The sequence below is a fragment of the Syngnathus acus genome, chromosome 22 (assembly GCF_901709675.1).
Source record: "Syngnathus acus chromosome 22, fSynAcu1.2, whole genome shotgun sequence".
Lineage (NCBI taxonomy): Eukaryota > Metazoa > Chordata > Actinopteri > Syngnathiformes > Syngnathidae > Syngnathus > Syngnathus acus.
Window position 1 is genome coordinate 2,686,140 of NC_051106.1, and position 21,983 is coordinate 2,708,122.

A 21,983-nucleotide genomic window follows, 5' to 3' on the forward strand; every position below is an offset into this window, starting at 1 on the left:
ACGAGAGATAAAATGTGATGCGCCTTGTTAGAAAAATGTCTTGGTGAGAAGAAGGTGGACCTAGTGGCCTGTCTCTCATAAATTCACAAGCTACATTTTATAAGGCCCCACTGATCTGCCGCCACGTTTTATGTTCTTAGGAAAAGAAAAAAAGTCAAGTTTCTCGTGACTTGAATTTCAAGCTGGGCTACCAAATCCTGCCTTGTATTGAGGAATATATCTGTGTGTGTGTGTCACTGTGTGTGTATGTGTGTGGTGAGGTTGGACTCGTAACTGAGGGTGCCTCACAGCTGACGGGTCTTTTTGAGAAACAGGGCACAGGGCCATGCATCTGCAGCTGCCCCCTCTCTGTACTCTCTTTCATTGGAAGAAAGATGGTGTTCTACAAACATGCACACAAGTAATCTTGTGTGTGTTTTCATTTCTTGTCATATTGTATATATCTCATGTTAGGCTACCGGAAGCAAACATTTAAATGCAATTATTTATAGACGTTTGGACTTCTTAATGCAAGGGTTGTTAGCGTGGGTGTTTAGTGTGCACTCAATGTATTATTTAAACTCTGCAGCAGGCGATTGGCACACACACACACACACAGATGGACACACGGACATACTGTACACTTGCACAAATATAGCCGTCCATTGTTTAACCAGCCTAACTGACTTAGCGGTCGCAACTGTTTCTTTGTTTGCAGTGTGTTTATCTTTTGAAGTTATTTGTCCCACCTGTTACTCGAAATTGTTTTTCCACTCACACCCTCACACAACCAGCTGCAGACAAATAATATTTTACATGCAAATTAAAGTGGCAAATTCTTCTGATAATATTTGCTGCCATCGGAGCTAAATAAATATGATGGTGTCTTTCATGTGCGTCCAGGTTTGGATGAAAGCTTACAGCAGTACGTGAGCAACTTTGAGAGGGAGAAAATCAGTGGAGAGCAGTTATTGAAGATCACGCATCAAGATTTGGAAGAACTCGGTGTGGCAAGAATTGGACATCAGGAGCTGGTGTTGGAGGCTGTTGATCTTCTCTGTGCTCTGGTGAGTAGAACTCATCGGTAAGTGTATAGTTAAAAAAAAAAAAAAGAAGCACAAGTGGTCCATTTGTCCAACACACTTCGTTTGCTTTCTCCTCGTATACTGAATATGTTTCACGTCCTTGTGTGTAAGCACTTAGGTGCTAGTTAGCATCAAAGCAGCTCTACAAACGGTCTGAAGTAACTTTTCCAGCAGATGGAATTGATTTGGAATTTTATCACTTCCTGTCCCATAAAAGTCTCAGATTGTGGTCCATTTGTTTTGAGCTATGTCGGCAGTTTCTCCCTTTATGCCCTTTTAAAATTGCTCTTTGCATTCTAATGTCGGGCTTGCGTCTCTTGTAACATTTTTCCAGGAAACATAGCTTTATCACTTCTGTTCAAGGGGTCTTCTAGTTCTTTAGATTTAAAATCCATTTAGTCTCAGACATTTCACATTATGGATGGGTCCTTTTGGCTCGAACACATGGAAAAACTGTTTTCTATTAGATGTGCTCACGCAGGTTCGCTTTCATGGACCAATCTATGTTCCTGTGAAGTTCAGGTATTTAGTTCAGAATTTTTCTCCCTTCTCATTCAAGTATTGCGCCGTTAGAGGTTTGTTTTTGAGAATGGGCTTTTGGTTGGGAGGAAATGTGGCCCCGATTCAATTAGCTGGAATTGAGGCAAGGTCATTGCTTCCAACAAGGCCACCAACATCTGGAGCACCCTCCACTTTTGTGTACGTTTCCTCTAATGCAGTGGACCCCTGCAGACTTATGGTTGAGTTCAATTTGGTCACCATCATCTATGGAGCAGAACATTGCTTACGGGCGGCAACCTTAATCAGAATGACGAATGGGCCAACATGCTACCCCACAGCTGTCTCAGGAAACAGTGGCGCTCTTCCCCACAAGATATCGGCCGGTCACTGCTGTCAAAGGACAAACAAAGAACAGTCTGTTTAATTTTACTGGACTTCTGTGGCCCTTGTTGCCTTTAGCTGCGGCTGTGACTCCCAAAATGTTTACTTGTTCCTTCATCCCAGTGATGCATAAAAGTCCCCCTTAGACAAACTCATACATTAATCGAAATAAAACCATGCGATGAGCCACAGAAGCCCTCTTAATGTTTTTTATTTTTAATTATCAGTGGACGTGTTCGTAGATGCCATATTCTATCTTATGTAAAACACACTGCGTGTTTTTAGTCCAGTCTGGCTAAATCCTGTGGAACGGACAGGAAGTGTTGTGTTGTGATAGCTATCCCTCACTTAGAAGGAAACATTCATTTCAGTTCGTTTAGATAACTCCCAAATCATTAGGTCAACATAAACATCAACTTCCACAGTCTCCGCATATAAGATCAACAAGAATGTCAAACTGGGCCATGCACAAAAAAATGCAGCATATAATCGTCACCGATTCATTTCAAAAGCAATGGTTTGCTTATTTTTACTATATTTTTATTTTGTATTGCTTTTGTCAGATTCAAGTTATTTCCGTGACCACTGTGGATTTTCCTTTGGTTAACAGAAGGGTATCAACCATTTTGTCCAATTTTTGTGTGTATGTATGCTCTATTTCTTTTTTTTATTTATATATTTTTTATTTATTTTTTTTAACATCCTTCCATATGACACTAATGTTTGACGACCAAACATTTACGAAATAATTTCAGTGCTAATCCAGCACCAAGGCTTATGTCCCGAACAAAACTATCCCATTAATTCCTCGAACACTGACATTAGTGAAAAGAATTGTGTTTCTAGGAGGGGGAGGGGGGGGGAGTGGAATAAAAGCAGACACTAACTACTTGCAGATCTCCTTTATTGGCTTGACACGTGCTGCGTTTCTCTGTCGGAGCATGTTTAGCCTTCTGGCACATCAGTCTGAACAGCAAAGTCACTGGCAGTGTTACAACACCCCACAAGCTGACATTTACTTGGACAGCAGTGACTATATTGCTGGAGCTTGGCTTTAAAAAGCTACATATGTGTGTTCTTTCAATAATTGTACAGTAATTTTTGAATTTCTAGAATCAAAATATAAGCTTTCTATTAATTATTGGTTTGTCATTGTGTATATGTTCCCTGTTTTAGAACTGTGGGGTGGAGACTGACAACTTGAAGACCCTAGTGGTGAGGATGAGAGCAGCCGCCAACAGTCTCCACATGGCCACATCTGATCGCAGAAAGAGCCCGGTGTATGACGGCAGTGCTTCACGCAAGCCACCCAATGACTTTCTCACGTGTGTGGTGGAGCTCATTGGTGCTGCAAAGAGTCTCCTGGCTTGGCTTGACCGGTAAGCGCTTTCATACTATGCCTCTGATGAAAGATGGGCTCATGGGAATTTATCGTGCAACAGGTCGCATCTTTTTTTTTATTTTTTTAAATCACTATTTAAACTAGTTCCCAGGTGACCTCAAAAATAGCCCAAGAATTACATTCCTGGTTATTATGTAAAGTGCTTATTGCAATGTATAGAAACAGGCACATCACGAGTTGTTTGATTTCAATCCCGATGGTGTTGCAAGGTCACCAGAAACCCAATTTTTTAAATAAAAGCAATCAAAAAGTAAATTCTTATAATATGCCACCTGAAGTAAAATAGAGGAATTGATAACCTCCAGTGAGCTGCACAGAAAAAAAATAAAAGGCATGGTCGGATAAGCACAAAGCCTTATGACCGCCCCCATCAGCATCAACCAACATAGGTGACCTTTGACTTTACAAAAAGTCCCACGGACTCCCAAATCTAACAGCCTATGTTCCCAGAGTGAGTGTGTGTGTGGTGGTGGGTACTCCATCTGGTATTTTCTTTCATTTTCATTTCCTGTGGGTGTAATTGTGTCCCTGCAAATTTGTCCACATGTTGTAAGTCAAAGTCAAAAGTCAAAGTCTGCTTTATTGTCAATTTCTTCACATGCCAAGACACACAAATAAATCGAAATTACGTTCCCACTATCCCACGGTGACAAGACATAGAACACAATATACATACAAGTAAACAATACAAAAAAATAAAAACAAGAAGGTACAAACAATGAATAAATAAGAGTGATGAATAAATAATAAATAAACAAATAACATAATAAATAAGAGGAGCAAAAATGGAGCAAGTGTGCATACAGCAGACAGTCAGAATATAGCACAAAAGTACAGGACGCTACGCAGAAGGGGGGAGAGAGTTCAGGATCCTAACAGCCTGGAGTATGAAGCTGTTGGTGAGTCTGGTGGTGCGGGAGCGCAGGCTCCTGTACCTCTTCCCAGAGGGCAGAAGATCAAACAAAGAGTGAGCGGGGTGACTCACATCACTCACAATCGTGGTCGCCTTGCGGGTGAGATGGGAGGTGTAAATGTCCTTCAGGGAGAGGAGTGAAGCACCAATAATCTTACCAGCCGTGTTCACTATGCGCTGCAGGGCCTTCATGTTGTATTCAGTGCAGCTACCACCCCAAACAGCGATACAATTGGAGAGGACGCTCTCAATGGTGCCACGGTAGAATGTAGTCATGACGGCCGGAGGAGCACTTGCTCGCCTGAGTTTCCGCAGGAAGTACAGGCGGCGCTGAGCTTTCTTCGCCAGTGATGCGGTGTTGGTGGACCAGGAGAGATCCTCACTGATGTGCACCCCCAGGAACCTGGTGCTGCTCACTCTCTCCACCACAGCACCGTCGATGGTCAGCAGCAGGTGTTGGGTGTGACCCTTCCGGAAGTCAACAACAATCTCCTTGGTCTTGTTGACGTTCAGCAGGAAGGAACACATTTAAATTAAATTTCAGTTGAAGTTTTTGTGGGGCCAGTCACCCACATATTGTACAATGTGCACCATATACCAAAATGCAGTATATCATTGCTACTTTTTAAATCTTTTTTTTTTTTTTTTCCCCCTTTTGTTTGTCCGCGGACAGGACGCCTCTCACAGGGATCAGTGACTTCACAGCCACCAAGAACAAGATCATTCAGCTTTGCCTGGAGCTCACCACCACCGTTCAACAGGTTTGCACACTTGTCAGCACAACAGCACGTGCATAGCCAGCCGCTGAGAAAGCGACATGTACACAATAGTGGAAAACACTCAGCACCTTCCAGCCCGCGGGTACAGACATGCAGGATCAAGTGAAGCAGAGGAGACTTATGGGAAATGTGGTCTGGCAGGCAAGACAGAAGCCCACCGTTCACAGTCTGAACAGATGATTGGAAATGTTTTTTTTTTTTTTTTTTTTTTGGGGGGAGACCCACTTTGTGTCCTTTGAGGATTTATTTTAACATGTTCATAACCAGACACACAGACCGCATCTCTTAAGCCTAGTCTATATGTCTGCCTGTATGAAGGTATAGCGTCAAGGTGCATTTGAAAATGGACGCTGAGACTTCAGGTGTCGATTTTTAAGAGGCTTATCGTATCAAAATAAATTCCTTTCCCACGGTGCACATTTCCCAGCTAGTGTTGGGTATTTCGGCACCTCTGCTGATTTACTGTTGTTGCGTCGTCATGGTCATCTAGTAGAAGTGGGGGGTGTACAATTCCCACACTGCCATGTGAATCGCAGAGATTATGGTGTAGGCACGGCAAATACAAATCGTAAGGGACCACTTTTTTTTTTTAAGTGTGCCAAAGGGGCATTTATTGAGACCACATCACAACAAAAAGAATCCCATTTGAACATGAAGCATTTTAAATTGTAGAACAAAAATCCAACTTGAATATTCTTAACTTGAGCTGTCATTTCCTCCTCTTAACAGTTTGACCCTCACTTCATTCAAGCGTTCTTTTATTTCTGAGAATGGCTTCTGAGAACTCATTGGAGCACTTTAGCTTTTGATTGCAGTGTCATAGATGTGACAAGAATCCCAAATCACGACAATTATGGGGAAAAAACCTGGGAAACTTCATTTTGGCTATAGTATTCCTGATATATTAAGCACATGGAGTTTTGCTGAGTGGAGGGACAATTGAGGCCATTCTGCTTTGAATCAACTAAGAACACAGGATATGAAATCATAGAAGGAGAAAGTTCTCATTTTACTGAGTTTTTGAAAAAGCTTCCGGCATCTGAAAGGTTAGGGTTAGGGGTAAAAAAAAAATGCTGTGGAAAATATAATTGACACAATATGACTTAAATGTTGTTATTTAGAACTGGTGTTAAGTCCCATGTTCCCACAGCGTCCCACCACTTTGTATCCGCATCATTGCTCAATCGTACAAATCTGTTCTGGTGACAGATCAAAGACCCAGAAGCCTGTAGACACAGTCATCTGATCCACTCTGACTGTGGGGGTCAAGTCCAAAACCGCGAGGGATCACCACACTCACGGGATTGTCATTTTTCATTTATTGACTACAAGTTATGATCCAGCTTCTGTCTACAGGGGCATAAATCTGGTGTTCATGAGGACATTTTAAAAGAATAATTTTGCTCTATTATTTTCACCATATCAATTATTCATCATTTTTCTCCCATTTTATTTTGCAAAGATCAATTCAGGTTAACATGGATTATTTGTTGTCAAGCTTAGACTAAAGCAGTCCACCTGTGTTTTGATGTATGGCCTCCTTTGTGGTAGCCTTTTCCAGATTTGTAAACAAGCTGCCCCCCACTCTTCACCCCACAAGAGGGTGGACCCCCTACCCCCTCAACACAGTCCCTTTTCACCACCAGGGCTGACACAGTTGTCCGGGGAGGCTGTTGCCTCAGCTGTGGGCAGTCCAGCTGGAATGAAAGCACGCTCTCGTGCCACCTCCAAGCTGACTTAGCAAAATATCTCTCAAAAATGACATTCACAGCTACTCCTGGTGACCAAAAGGTATTAGTTGAAGATTTTCTTGAGGTGATCCCCCCCCCCTCCATGTTACCTGCACATTGTTCCCAAATGCGTCAGAGTGCCGGTAATAGTGAAGCACTCATGGAGTTATGTAATTATAGCTCCCGTCAATTTCGGCAGGGGTGTAATTTTGATGTACGGGTTGCTGTTTATGTTTGGGAGTTCTCCATTTCGCTCCGTTCTATACATGGAAAGCTGATTATATTTTTTGACCAGCTCTTGTTATGACTGCTTCTCTTGCTATCTTGTCGTTTACTGCTCAAGATCTTAATCTGTCGTTGTTTTTCGTATGTCTAACAGGACTGCTGTGTTTATGAGATGGAAGAAAAAATCCTGGAAGTAGTAAGTATCCTGCATGTATCTTTCTTTCTCTTCTAATTTCAAATAATTAAAGGAAGGGTGAAGTTTTACTTAAAGGGATTGTTTGAATTAAAACTGTCTTGTTATGTTGATGTCGGATGGTATTATCTCAGCACTCTTGCCACCAGGCCATCAATCAATTAAATGCTTCCTTTTGGAGACACTCTTTTGGTTCTTGAGGCTTCCTGTATTTTATTGTCGCTCTTTCACACGAGCAAAGCGTCCAAAATATAGTCGAGATTTGCACGTTGTTTAAAAATACTGAATGAAGACACTAAACGCATGCCATCTCTTCACTGTCAAATGGGGAAAAACTCAACAATATGCGCGAGATTATTTTGAATTTCCCGAGTATACTCATCCAGTGAAATTCTCAGATTAAACGTGGATTTAATTTGGGATTTTTTTGGGAGGCATACACAGAGTCAAAAGCAGCTTTCATGGTGGCTTGCTGGTAAATCAGCACATTAGAGGATAAAAGGGGATTTATTCACCTCTCCGTTTAAGACAGAACTCTCCAAAATGGGACATCACCGTGTCCGAAGTGCTTCTTCACACAGCTCCTGCGGCTTTGCACATCGAGATCATTAGATGTCATTTCTTTGTTTTCCAGTCAAAAATTTTGAACAACATCTGTGATCAGACTGTAAGAACCACCTCTGACCCCCTGATGAGCCAGTCCGCCTGCTTGGAGGAAGTCCAGCTGGCCAATATCAAACCGGGTGAAGGACTGGTAAGGATGCTTTACATCTGATCCTGGTATACAGAATGTCCCAATTTTATTCATCAAAATACAAAGCACAACATTTTTCTGTTTCCTCCTAGGGAATGTATATTAAGTCGACATATGATGGCTTACACGTCATCACCGGAACCACGGAACATGTAGGTGTTAACACAAGTCACTTTCTCTCTCCAGCTCCTTTCGTTTCCATCTCCCACCTCTAGTATTAAAAGCACTGAACTCTTTTGAGTTTCTAACTGTTCCTGCTTATGGCAATTAGTTTTTGCACAACCACACCCCCCCCCCCCCCCCCCCCCCCCATGAAAAAGTCCCACGTTGAATGACAATGACACATTCAGGCAGTGACTAATGCGCCAGTATCACTGGATCAGTTTGCCTGAGGCCCTTGTTGTGAATCACGATCTGAATCATCGACAACACTGTTTGTCGTGCGTTTTCTCACGATTTGTTTGAACTGGATGTAATTGGTTAAAGGTACAAATAACATTATAGGAATAGAAACATCGGGCATGATCTGACCTATTTTATTGGCCGATACTTCTGAGCAGCAGGAGAAAAAAATATGTCATATACTATATATATATATTTATATTTATAATGTATTTTATATTATATTATATTATATTATATTATATTATATTTTTTATTCTTCAGTCCCCTGCTGACCTGACCAGGAAGATCCATGCTGGTGACGAAGTGATTCAAGTCAATCAACAGACAGTGGTGAGATTATTATTTGATTTTACAGAATTTAGGACCGCATTATTCCATATTATCCTTAAATATTAATCAGACGACGTATGTTTCTGTAATCCAGGTCGGTTGGCAGCTGAAAAACCTGGTAATGAAACTAAGGGAGGATCCCAAAGGTGTGTTCCTCCTCTTAAAGAAGCGACCCACAGGAACAACGGGTTTTAACCCCACTCCTCTCAAGAATATGCGCTGGAAGCCTCCTGTACCTCAGGTAGGCTACAAGCGCACTTCCTCCTACGCATGTCTAGTCATTATCTATCAATTATAAGCTTTTTACAGTCAAGAGTCCAAAGCAACAAGCCCAGACAAGTCTGAAGGAGGCTCTCGGAAGAGTTCAATGCTCCAGTTTTCCGCCATAAATGGCAGGAGATAAAGCAGCCATGCCTCGAGTGTGGGAGTCTGTTCAGATTGTATCTGGTTAATTAAAAACAAATGGCTGCAATGTTCCCATCAAAATAAAACAACACAAGAAAGCTCACACGAATTCACAAACGTTGAGTGACAAGGTGCTCTCTCGGATTCCGCAGTTTCGTTTAGTCAGGGAATGAGATAAGCGTGTTTTGTACAAAAAGGCTTTCATCACAAAGGTGCTCACTGTTAACATGCCCGCAGCGTCTTGTTTTATCAAGTCGTCAGGGATATCAGCATCGGTCATCTCAGTTTATGTTTGACTCCGACAAGAAAAGCAGAGACATGTCTTATGTATGGTTTTAGGATTGAATGAATGTTTTGCAGTCTGTCGTGGAGCCATGTGGAAATTTATTGTATGTCTGATGTCTTATTGGTTGTCAGTGTCTTCCATTTTGCGTCATCAAACACTATTATTTGACTAAGGTCTGATCGGAAATACAATTGAAGGCGCCATGTTGTCGTCTATTGTGGCTTTTTTTTGGACTATTTCTTTCTGTCTTTTTCCAGAACAATTCCTGTTTGATCCGCACCCAGCCCCCCGGCAGCTCAGCTAATGGATCAACCAAAAAGGAGAAACCGGCGATCCTTGATTTTTACATCCCGCCTCCCCCTCAGATGCCGTACACGCCAAGGTGAAAGTTCTCATGATTTGATTTAACAAGTGGAAGTTAGTTCTTAGTAGCCTTCTTCAGAAAAAGTTGCCGACGTTCACTTCCCACAGAATATTCTGCTTTTGTCCAACCCACTCTTCTCCCACAAACCCAACACCATCCTGATGCAATGACTCTTATCTTCCTCCCCCAGGGAGATGATGTGTTCCACATTTATTTTGATAATGTGATTTTTGTTTTTTTACAATCACGTCTTTGCCCATATACAAATCATGCTTTAGTTTTGTGCTGTTAAAAATAATCCTGCACTATTTGTACTTGTGTTTGCAGAGAGGGACGAACCGACGCCTTTTCTAGTTTTAGTAAAAGGGCAAACGGCTCAGAGTCGCCCAACTCCTTCCTGGATCAGGAGAGTAGGAAACGCTGCACCATCGCAGATTATGACGCCAATGGGATTCAGCCCAGAATGAGGGAGCACAAGCCTTCTCGTGGTTTGTACATTTTTAGTCTATGCATATCTTATATACTCCATGAAGCTGATGAGTGTGTGATGACATCATCATGGCTGTTTAAGGAAATATAATTATCAATTAATATACTAATTGTCCAGGTTTTGCTCAATTTTTTTGAGTATTGTAAATTGAGAGTATCTTATCATAATTCCAATATTCATACTTTTTGTGACCTTTTAGTTTGGTGGTGTACCATGAGATATCGCTAATGTGATCGAGGCGCCTTAGCTCAATGACAGTTGGGACACATTTGCATTCACAAATAATACAGTAGCTCATAAAACTGTGATCCTCTCATGTGTTCTAGGTAAGCCTCGGCCTATCTCCATGCCTGTGGATACTTGTGTTGCAATTGTTGATCCCTTTGCTAAGCCATGGACACAGAACAGGAAAGGTATTAACAGCATTCTTATTTCAATATTCCAATTTATGAGAAGCTTTTACTCTCACACAGCTGCTTTATTTTTTTTGTGTGTTAAGTCGTCTCTGCTACAAGCAACACTGTTCATTTTGCCTTTATGCAATGATTTATGGCATAGATGTCAAACTCAAGGCCCGGGGGCCAGATACGGCCCGCCACATCATTTTATGTGGCCCGCAAAGACAAATTGTGCATCAAATTCGTGGGTCATTACTAGAATTGCAAATTGTTTTCACTTTTAATATCTATTTTTTAATATTTGACCAGTTTTTACTTGTCTGATTTGAAAACGAGTTATTTGTCAGTTTGTTTTGTAGCTTTTACTGTATATAATATGAGGTGCTCATACATTTATTTGGGTTGACAGTCATAATGGCCCTCCGAAAGAAACTATGACTACAATGCGGCCTGTGAAAAATATGAGTTTGACACCCCTGATTTATGGGTTCAAATGGTACTGTGGCAAGCGGCAATGAACTGTACCACTAAATAGAAAAGTGGCTATCGATATTTTTCAGTCGTGCACAGCAAATATCAAGTAACGTGTCATTCTGCGAAGGTGATGACCTCCTGTTCAGATACCTGAGCAATGAGAGGATCCCCACCATAGCCGAGGAAGTGGCGTCAGCGTCTCCGCCCACCTACCTCCCGACCGGGGAACATCGGCTAGTCAGAGTTGACCACATCCGAGGCAGCCGCTACTACTCCAACTCCGACCTCCACAACAGCGCCACCATCCCCTACCAGGAGGACGTCAAGAAATCCTCCGTAGCTGCGGTGTCCAAGCGCACAACGGCCGAACGTTCGCTACTGGTCAGTTGGATCACGAGACTTAAACTTTTGACTCAATGATGATCCCCTTCTTGTTTGGGGATCCTTGTTCCCTTTTTCCTTACTCGGTGCCTTTGTTTTTGAAAATCCTGCTGTTTTATTGGCCGCACCTTGCGGCTCTCTTGCACTCTCTTGCCAACTCTCTTTCCCTGATGTTGCCTACTACTACCAACTACTACTCATCCATCGACCCTTCTTTTGTAGTACCGGGGTCCGACATGAAGCCTTTTTGAGTGGCGACGGCCCGGTCTGACGCAGTTCTGGCCCTGTATATCCATCATATACTGTTTGTATGGAGGGGGACTATAAGGCACACTTAAAACCCTTTAATTTTCTTAAGAAAAATCAAGAGTGCGCTTTTTCTATGGATGTCGAATTGAAGTTGAAATATTTTGACTCATTTGTTAAATAGTAAAAAGTATAAGTCAAGTATATGGTTATTTATTTATTCCTGCACCCATAACGTCAATACAGACTTAGCATTAAATCCAACGTCATTTCTTATCATGCTTCGAGTGGCTCCTGCCTCTGATGAGAATAGTCTGGCTATAAAGCTTCACTTTGTTTCGTCATTCTGTGGTCATCCTGCCACTGGAATGAATGGCGAGCGGGCTAGCTGACACTAGCAACGTGAGGCTAAATCTGATTAATGGGCCATTAATGAGTCAAGTGTGTTCCAAATGTTTTTTTTCTTGCATCTTTACAACAACCTCCTCCAGCCGGGCTGATAAGTCTTTCTTGAGAAACCAAAAATGCGCTTTTGGGCCAAAAAACTTACTGACCATCGGGCCACCATTAATGTCGAACACCGAGTACTAACTGTACTTACCACATTACATCATCACCCATTTTAACCCCGACGACAGCGAAATCTCATCTTGGCTTCACTATGACCAGATTGTTCAGGTTTGGATACGTTGCTGTCCGTGAATCACAATGTACATATTAATTTATGTCTCTTGCCTGGGATTACTTTGGTTATGTTCTCATTTTTGTTTTGCGTAAGTTATAGAAAAAGAAACGAAACTCCAAACATTTTTTTGTTAATGCAACAGTGCATGTATGTTTGTTCTTCGATTACTATTGTGATAGATTAGCTACTGTAAATCATTTTTTTTCTGCCGATGGTTGCCTCTCTTAAGCTATGCATATTTTTACAATAATCGTTTTGTCACTTAAATTGTTATTGCTGCATCGGTCGGTGAAAGGATGTTCTCATCGCGGTCACAAATATTTGTGTTGGGTTTTTAAGCTACGCACACTACTGAGTGTGGTTCTCTCTATCCTGTTTCAATTTACTTTGCAATTACCCAACTCAAGGGGTCTATACATGCGGCTTGATAACCGTAATAAACTAGGGTGTTACGTTGAATCAATGTTTTTTATCCATACAGCTTATCTTGTGCTATGAAAAGACTATAGCTCACATCACAGTATTGTTTAAAACTAATCTGCTAAGAGGAAGGTTATTGCGCAACATGCCTTTTTTTGTACGTTTTGCATAGCCTTTTATTAAAAAGTGCAGTTTGTTTCAGTCATCTTTCGTATTGTCTTCATTTCCCCATTTGAGTGTGACTGCTTCAAATCTAACCGAACTTCAACACATTTCTTTCATTTATTCAAATCTCGTTCGACTTTGTGATCACACTATTTTTTCTGATAAGCTTTTACCGGTGTCTGAGGTGTGATTTTCTCATTGCACGTGAATGCAGCAGCAAATGACAGAGCCTTCTGCTTTTCTAACCTTCTATGAACTCCGCTCGTGTTTTTTAAGCATGTGGTGTAACATGATAGCTACCATCAAGGTACCCCCTGTGTGTGTGGTGGGGTTGGGGGGGGTCAGGTGATGATGCTTATGAATGCACTTTGACAAACCTTAAAACTCCAGCTGGTGGACCATATGCTCAAAGCAGGTTTACCATGACGAGCTCTTGTTTCTACACGTATGTTGTCTTACACATTTAAAAGTGAGGCTAGGATTACAAGCCGTCTGGCAGCTTTTGCCCTTTTCCTCTGATCAAAATGAACCCTCACCTTTGCTCGGGGGTTCTCCTGCATGTTCTCTGCTAATCTTCTCTGTTTCTCCTTCCGTCTATCTGGCTCTTGCCCATGCTTGCAGAGCTAGTTTCCTGCGATCTTCACTAATTTGCACCTTCTGAAGCCCTGAGGTTTGCCTAAATAGCACTCACACTTCTTTTAACTCATCAAGTTTGCTAACCACTAACTCAATATGCACATCACAAACGGTGTGATATGGATTTAATAAGAACAAAAATTCAAAAGTGTTTTATATTTATTAAATTACTCCATCAAATAATTAGAATTAAAGTGAATATAGTGTTACACATCATTTTATTTCAAATGGAACATAAAGCGTGAACTTTTTTATGTATCGCAGGGACCCGACTGGCACCATAGCAGAGACTTCCTCAATCGGTGAGTGCCCACTCTTTTGCCCACTTTTTTTTTCCACACATTAATGCCGCGTTGAACTCTTAAATCAAACTGCAAAAGTAAGAGGTGGGCAAGTCTCATTTCTCTTCATCATACTGGGCGGTAGTCTGTGGAATTGTTTCCAAACCAACCACATGATCAGTGGGTGGGCTGCTTTTACCGCATGGGTTAGTCACCGACAGGTGGTGAGAGGTGTGGGGTGGCAAAACTTGTCAGATCAAAGCTGGCATCTTGAGGTTTTGAAATTATAGCATATGAAGTCAGCAAATTAAAAACTAAAAGATCTTTAATGAATATGATTTTACCCCTATAAAATAGTTTACCATTTCCTCCACTTGGGTCCCTTTGCTCCAACCTTCAATTGTTGTTTTTTTGCACAACCCAGAAAGTTGGATCCAATTGATCCAAATAGTGGATCGTCCCTTTTTGAGTTTTTTTTAACCAGTTTTTAGAGTGTATAAATTAAATTTAAAGAGCATTATACAAAGGCATGTACCGTATATCCGTAATTGCATGCCGATTTTAGAATTTGCTTTACGGGCCAAAACAGAATCATAAAGTAGTGTGGACTATCGGGAATTCTCCCGGTGTTCCAGATTAGCCACTAAGATGCCCACAATATTTATTGCCGTGTCTGTAGGTGGAAGCACAGCAGCCTTCTGTGACAGATGACGACATCTCAGGCTTGCTCTTTCCTCTAGATTTCATCATCCGTGACACCCGTGTCTCCTCTGCTCTTGGTTACAGAGCCCGATGAAGCATATCTGCCCACTTTAACGCCATGATCGATGACTCAAAGTCACCCTACCACCTACTTGCTTCTATTCTAGGTCCTAAAAACATCACATCTTATTTATCGCCCGCTCAATCACACGCCTCGTATTTACAATAAATAGACGGATGCGACGCTAATCGGGTGACTCATTACTGTGGGAGTGGGCTGGCATCTAGGAAAACAGTGGGAGGCAATGGTTAAGGCCAGAGGATATGATTGACTCAGGAATTAATCAGCTGTCATGATCATTTTAGTTTGGAAATGTGAAAAAACAAATGCGTTTTCCACATGACAGTACATTTAATGTGCATTGGTTTCATTCTTATGTCACCTGTCAAAAGCGTCGACTTGGTTTAGGTCCATGAAGGACAAAAAGCAGACAAACACATCTTCATCGACTAATTTAGCAATGAGCTTGAGTCCTTTCTTTGCCATGAATTTTAATTAGTCATGCATATGACACATTTGGGATAACTGTTTGGCGAGGGGCATTTTCTCTTCCCAGGGCACAAAATAATTTTCACACAGGCAGCTTGGATGATTTTTCTATGGAACCTGAGAGCCCATCCCCATCAAACACTTTTACGATAGAATTTTTACGCTTGGCCAATAATTGGCTGTGCTTAATATTGTGGCTGGACATTGTCATCATTGCTAGTGTGGGCATCAGTTTGTTGGACGTGATGTGACGTGATGCCACGCCATCTGTTTTATTAGACCCCATCCTTCTATTATAGTTGTAAATATCAAATTGTGTTGTTGCCAACCAAATTAATTAGTGTACATTTTAATGACTTTTTAGAGCAGCATTGTTAGTTTTTATTTGTTTTATTTTTCCCCCAAATGTTTATTTTAGGTTTTATTAGATTTAATATTAGTTTTGGGCTCTTCATAGAGTAGTTCTCAAGTGAAAGATTAAAAAAAGGGGAAAAAATGAAAGGTTGTGGTAAGTATTGCGTAATATCGCAAACGACGATTCCCAAACTACTTTACCTTTAGATATCTGTTGTTCTGGACGGTTGAGGAGTAATGGCAAAATAACATTTTTTAATAAACCCCAAAATCTCATGTATGAAATTAATTGAAAAATAAAAAATTGACATTTTCGCTGCAATTATAGTTGCTTTTAATTTGTTTTAAAAATGTTAAATGTAGTTTCGGTAATCATTTTGATTATTTCATTAATGAAACTTTTTTTTTCATATTTAGTTTTACTTCTTTTTTGTTTTACTTTCCGTTAACTATAATAACATTGATGGGAAGAGGGAAAAGGGACTAAAACGCAGGAAAATAAGCTGACATTTTTGTTGCCTTAAATTGCAGGGTGAGGCCCGTCTCGGGTGCACTGAGTATTTTCAGCTTTGGGAACCCATGTTTGCTGTGGCAGTATTGCCAAATGCATTATCAAAACCACTGGCACCATCCTACCACATTCCAGTCATTAAACGATTTCCATAAAATCTGTCAGCAGACTCAGTCCGTGCCAGTTTGCAATAGATTGTGACTTTCTCATAACCACACAATCAGTACATGTTTATGTATAGTACTGAAGTATGACAGTTGAAGTTGAAATGTTTTCTCTGTGGTCCTCTCAATTTTAAATACTTCTTGCTCTTGCAGGTATAATCAACCAAATATACGATCCTGGTCCTTCTCTCAAGCTGTAAGTACACTGCCTCTATCAATCAAACACAAAGTCGTGCTTTATCTTGCGCACTTTAATTGTGGTCTTCTGTGAAAATAATTTGATTCAAGAAAGACCTCTAATGGGTGATATTCACATGGACAAAATTGTTGGTACCTTTCTGTTAATGAAAGAAATAATAGTCACAATTGTGCACCTCCTAAATTTTACCAAATTTTCTTCCAGCGCTAAAAGTGCGTGCGTGCGTGCGTGCGTGCGTGTGAGTCCACTTGAGCGCATGCAAATGTAGTATTTGTGGCTATACTAAGGGTCTTGCAACACAAGACCCCTTGTGGCGGCCATTGGAGCGCTACAAAGGAAGCCAAAGTGAGCAAACTAGATTGTGATATCACGACCAGGCCTGCACCCCTCCCCCGTTGCTCAAGAAGAATAGTCTCTCTGTGCGCCCTTCCTCTCACACACTCGGTTTTTGGGTCAAGAAGGGTGTGGAGCGGTGTCGGGGGCGTGGGGTACATTAGATAAGTGCCGTGACACTTCCCAGCATGAATCGTGATGGGAGATTGAGCGCTACAATGGTGTGACCAATCAGAATTCTCAGGAATCCTTAAGGCCTCTCGAAATTCACTTGCACACAAATGCTCCTTTAAATCATGATGAAGTTGTCCACTGTCATTTAAAAATAAAAATGAACAGATGGGTATGTGAATTATGTTAAAATGGAACGCTCGATTAATACAGAAATAAATGGGCAGTATGGATGGGACCACTGGAATTAGTAATGCACAGTGAGACAAATGGTAAGCAAATAAAGGGTTCATTCTAGGACATTTAAATCAAGTTCTATTTGTGTTGTCACAAGATGCCCGTTTAAGTTGAATTGAAGTCTAAAGTGTATGTTACCTTTATCCCAGCAAATTACATTTAAAGTGCTGCACACAGTGACATGGACCATTGTTGCTTAAAAAGCAACAACTGGTTTGTGAAGTTAGGCAATGAGTGGATAACAAAACTGTTGTTATGGGTCAACTATGGATTTAAGTGTGTGAGTTTCATTTGACTTTTACCTCTGAAGAACAGTAATATAAGTAAAAACAAATAAATTATAACTGTGTCTAAATTATATTTCTGTGAGACGGATTTTAGGCCATTTGCTAAACCTAAATATGAACCTTTATTTTGAAAAGTCATTATTTTGACATTTCCGCCACGTTTGATTCGACTTCCTCTTTGTGGTTATCTGAAGCGTTTTACCTTACAGCGACACCAAGCGGCAAACAATCGGAGATTTTTATTTTTGAGAAATGCAGTTTTGTCCAAATGTGGAGTCACAAGTTGAAGTTACTGTTTGAAAGTTAATTTTATTTCATAGTCTTGTACGAAACGCATTTGATTTACCATACTTTTCATTTTAGTCCGAGGTAATCAGGGTAAACCACCTGATAACAACAAGTTCTTTGTAGCTGTTTGTTGCATGTCCGATATGCTCGCCAAAGTTTGGTCAAACTTTGAGCACAGTTTTCGGACAACGCTGCAAACGTTGGCAATGTGGTGGCAGGTACGGTATGTTAGTAGTTTATTAACAATTGCAAAATGGAGGGATTTCCTATTGTCAATATACTCAGAATTTATTGGGTAACCCCACTAGACACTGCTCGACGCTAAATCCACGAAAAGATGTAAATTTAGTAACTTTATTTCAAAATCCAGGAGTGACTGCGTTTGCATTTATGCCGTCAAATCTGCAGTTTACGTTTCGTAGTCTGCATGGAGGGAAAAACAAAAAGGAAAAGCACACCTGTGTTTTGTTTCTGTCAAGTTTAATGTTGCGGTTGTCGCCCATTGACGGTTTAACTTGCCCATTACATCCGGAAAGGATGCGACAACTGCGACTGCTCTTGGGCAACATCCACTCAAATTTGGTTTATGCACAGTGGTGAAGTGTTTTAGAACAAGAGGGTACTCCTATTCGAATTATGAAGGACTTTTAAAAGGTATGAGTCGTTTTGTTGTTGTCATTTTTATTCTTTGACATTATTGTAATTTTGATATTTTTATGAGAAACATCTTTACGGACAGCCTGATGTGTAATGATAATAATAGTGTGGGATGTTATCGATCTATATTAAACAAATGTAAATTGATTGCCTTTTAATGTTCTCACAGGAGAACATCAAACTATTTTTTTTTAGGATCTCTTGAAGTTGGCAAATTTAAAATAAGGAACTTAAGTTTGCTGAGGAAGTGAGTCAAGCGGGTGCTCAGATTTCTCAATGTCACACTCACCCATCATTGACGTTAACAATCGAGACCTTATTGCTAATACAGTAATCACTAATATTCAGCGGTGTAGTCTTAAAACAAGACTAGAGGATACTAAGGAGCGTGGAGGTGCTTTGTGCATCACAAATTGCTGACAGTGCAACTCGAAAGCTGTGAGTCAAGTGCTGCGTTTGATTTGTGTTTTTCCTCAGATTTCATTGTTTCTTTGGTTGGTGTGATAAATTACGTATTACTTCCATTGTAGAAAAGGTGATCGTGTTAACTCTTTGTCCGTTGTAATATTCATGAACTGATCCAAAGGCTCCTGGTATGTTTTCATTTGGCTATTGGAAATTCGGTCAACTTTGTAATGTTAAAAAAATGGATACTGTGCTGTTTATAGTCATTTGGCATTATGGTTTGCAGGAAGTCTAGGTTTTTTTACTCCAGTACTTTAAAATGTGCTTTCGCTTCGTGCTGTTGAATAACTGACTGTGTATTCGTCAATGAACCATAAGAATTGGAATTGCATTTTTTTCCTTGCTGGTGAAATGCTTTCTTTGCTTTTTGTCTTTCTGACCAGGCTGCCTTCCCCATATCTGTGTCACCCTCCATGGCTGCTGACGATTACAACCCAGTAAGTTCTTTTCATTTTGTTTTGTTAGTTATATTTGTGTGGGTGCTTGCGCTGTCTTTTAGTTAGCAACTTTGCGGGACCCAAAATGACCACCAAGCAGACCAACCGTTTTGTCGCAAAGGGCTTCTTGTTGGAATTAATTTTCATATACTGACCTCTTTATCAATTACTTTTTTAATTTTACTCTTATGATGAAGAGGTTAGAGAAAGCCTGGCAGACATTTATTTGTTTGGGTGTAACATTCTGAATACAATTAAGGCTATATTGTAAAAAAGAAAACACCGTATCAATATTTATTTTATTTATTTATTTCAACAACTTATGATGTGTGGGCAGTTTCTGAAGATAAGTGAAACCAAATTTAATCTAGATCTGATCTAAATAATTCAACATACAGATTATGTTTAGAATTATTTCCTTTAATTGAACAAATGGTGTAGTCTCCAGTCTGTCCTATAAAATGTCCTCAAATATCAAATACCATCATTCTAGGCTTTATTTGGAAGTAAAACCCATAGCTGAAGAAGACAGAAAACCGGGGCACAGTTGAAGAACGTCATTATTTTTGCGTGTGTGCTTGCGTATGTATGAGAGAAGTAGAGGGGGAGAGAGAGAGTGAGTGCATGTGACATTTGCAGTGTGAAACAGGATGTTCCAGGCAGCTTCTTCTTGTGAGCTGCTTGGTTTTGGTTAGCATGCTCTTAAATTCACTGACCCACCACTCAATCTCACTCCTGTTTTTGTTGTTTTGCTCCAAAAGGTCTCCCTGCGCCACAAGTCCAAGAAGAAGAGCCGAACTGGTAGGTCGTCACCCTCCGGTTTCCATCCATTTTTCTGCAGGGCCCTGGAACTGTAATTGTGTAAATGTAATAGTGGGCTAATATGCGCTTGCTTATATACATACTTCAATTTAGGGTTTACCTCTTTGTAGCCAATTTGAGTTAACTTGGGAATCATGATCATACCTAGATTCATATCTGAAAAATGTAGGCTGGTGTTATTGGCTTTTTAACATCTAGGCGGAATTTTATTGTTTGCAACCTCAATTGAGGTCACTGGAAACCATTTGAGCTTTCATACATTGTATAATGTCTCATTGTGGCTTTTGCACGTGTGTGTGTGTGTGTGCACACAGGCAATGGTGCAATGAGCAGGCGGCGGGTGTCAGTCAAAGAGCTGGGTCAGCCCGACCACCAGGGTTGGTTGTACAAGAAGAAAGAGAGCAAAGGCTTCCTGGGTATGAAATGGAAGAAGTTCTGGTTCGTCCTGAAGAAAACAGCGTTATATTGGTACACAAACCAGCTGGTGAGAATCTATTTGAGTTGGATGTCTAATGGACGATCGAGCGATTCTGACAAATGTTGAGCCGCAAAGACTATTTGAAGAACAGTTCCTCCACAGCCTGTCTTAAAAGTAACTAGCATGCAGTATCACAACCTCTTATGACCCTGATGGAAAGGCCAGTGTGACTGACAGGTTCGGTTTAGTGTGAAATGTCACAGACACACTGCGGGAGGAAGTAGAAGAAGTAGCGGACGGTAGTGGGCTTTGTCAGGAAGTGGCTTAAAATCATTTCACACTCACTCTTGTTCAATGTTTGTGATGCAGGCGGAGAAAGCCGAGGGCTACATTGACCTCGCCAACTTCATGATCGACCGAGCCATCGAGTGCAAGAAGAAACAGTAAGCAATGCGCTTGGCAATGTCCCCCGCTAAGCTCCTCATTTTTGGACGTGAACATTGGCGTTGCGCTCTCTTTCATGGCCCTTCTCAACACTGCCTCATTTTTGTCTGCAGTGCATTCAAAGCCTGCCACCCACAAGTTATGATGTTTTATTTTGCTGCTGAGAACCACGAAGAAATGAACATGTAAGTACAACGGCGTACCCACCGCATTGGAAAAGATGCTTCAAATGAAATGAAATGTTCAAATCCTGCCGAGCAATTACCTTGTGCATGTGTTCCAGATGGCTGAACAAGCTCGGGCTTGCCTCCATTCATTATGAGCCCACGGAACAAAACACAGCAGCTGGTAAGCTTCTGAAGAAAACTCGCTTTCGTGTGACTTTGTCATTTCAATTGAAAACACAGCCAGTTGGAAGGTGACATTGCGCATGTGTGCTTTTAGAGTGTTACAGTGAGGCCAGTGACCATGAAGATGCAGAAACCACAGATATACCTCCACCGCCATACTGTGAGCAGACCCAGCGGGACTCCGTGGCTCCGTCTGGTCCACCTGGTAGCACACATCAGGTCTGAGCCATGGCTTCCTCGAGTGTTTGCCTGCATTGCGTAGCAAATGTGTAATCAACCTCTCTGATTATCTCGGTCTCACAGGGCACTCTTCCTCCACCGTACACGCCGACGGTCCCTAGCGAAGGAAACGGCTCACATTCCTCGCCTCCCAGTACGATGACATCACACAGCTCGTCCGCCTCGTCTCTCTCCAAACAGCGGCAGTCCTGGTTGGACCTGGTGGCACAGGTGTCTTCTGCTTCTTCAGGCGAAGCGCCGGCGGTGTGCTCGGTCCAGGTGCACTTGCATCAACATCCGCCTGAGGAGGACGAGGAGAGTTCGGCTCCTCTGGAGTTGGCTGAAACAGGGTTCACTGAGGAAGGCGCAGCAAACATGGAGGCTTCAAGTGTGGTGGACAAAGGTGAGACATTTTTAACACGGCCAGCTTAGGCCACAAGTGATATAATTTACATTCTATTTGAATG

The 21,983-nt window shown here is 41.3% G+C and overlaps 1 protein-coding gene across 5 annotated transcripts in view; it reads left to right on the forward strand.

The window, feature by feature from the left end:
• LOC119116272 (connector enhancer of kinase suppressor of ras 3-like) overlaps window positions 1–21,983 on the forward strand; it is a 34,895-nt gene that overhangs the window by 11,292 nt on the left and 1,620 nt on the right. Inside the window, exons 2-24 of one of the 5 annotated variants that reach the window (XM_037241541.1) lie at window positions 883–1,046; window positions 3,123–3,325; window positions 4,935–5,022; window positions 7,150–7,191; window positions 7,823–7,942; window positions 8,035–8,094; window positions 8,609–8,677; window positions 8,772–8,918; window positions 9,626–9,750; window positions 10,060–10,220; window positions 10,549–10,635; window positions 11,222–11,475; window positions 13,892–13,929; window positions 16,343–16,385; window positions 19,210–19,263; window positions 20,025–20,064; window positions 20,400–20,569; window positions 20,873–20,946; window positions 21,061–21,132; window positions 21,231–21,295; window positions 21,392–21,516; window positions 21,601–21,670; window positions 21,767–21,919. In XM_037241541.1, coding sequence (XP_037097436.1) covers window positions 883–1,046; window positions 3,123–3,325; window positions 4,935–5,022; window positions 7,150–7,191; window positions 7,823–7,942; window positions 8,035–8,094; window positions 8,609–8,677; window positions 8,772–8,918; window positions 9,626–9,750; window positions 10,060–10,220; window positions 10,549–10,635; window positions 11,222–11,475; window positions 13,892–13,929; window positions 16,343–16,385; window positions 19,210–19,263; window positions 20,025–20,064; window positions 20,400–20,569; window positions 20,873–20,946; window positions 21,061–21,132; window positions 21,231–21,295; window positions 21,392–21,516; window positions 21,601–21,670; window positions 21,767–21,919 — 2,424 coding nt within the window. Of the gene's footprint in view, window positions 1–882; window positions 1,047–3,122; window positions 3,326–4,934; window positions 5,023–7,149; window positions 7,192–7,822; window positions 7,943–8,034; window positions 8,095–8,608; window positions 8,678–8,771; window positions 8,919–9,625; window positions 9,751–10,059; window positions 10,221–10,548; window positions 10,636–11,221; window positions 13,032–13,891; window positions 13,930–16,342; window positions 16,386–18,213; window positions 18,359–18,558; window positions 18,800–19,209; window positions 19,264–20,024; window positions 20,065–20,399; window positions 20,570–20,872; window positions 20,947–21,060; window positions 21,133–21,230; window positions 21,296–21,391; window positions 21,517–21,600; window positions 21,920–21,983 lie in introns of those variants that run through there. The other 4 variants (XM_037241539.1, XM_037241542.1, XM_037241543.1 and 1 more) reach the window with 4 other exon arrangements.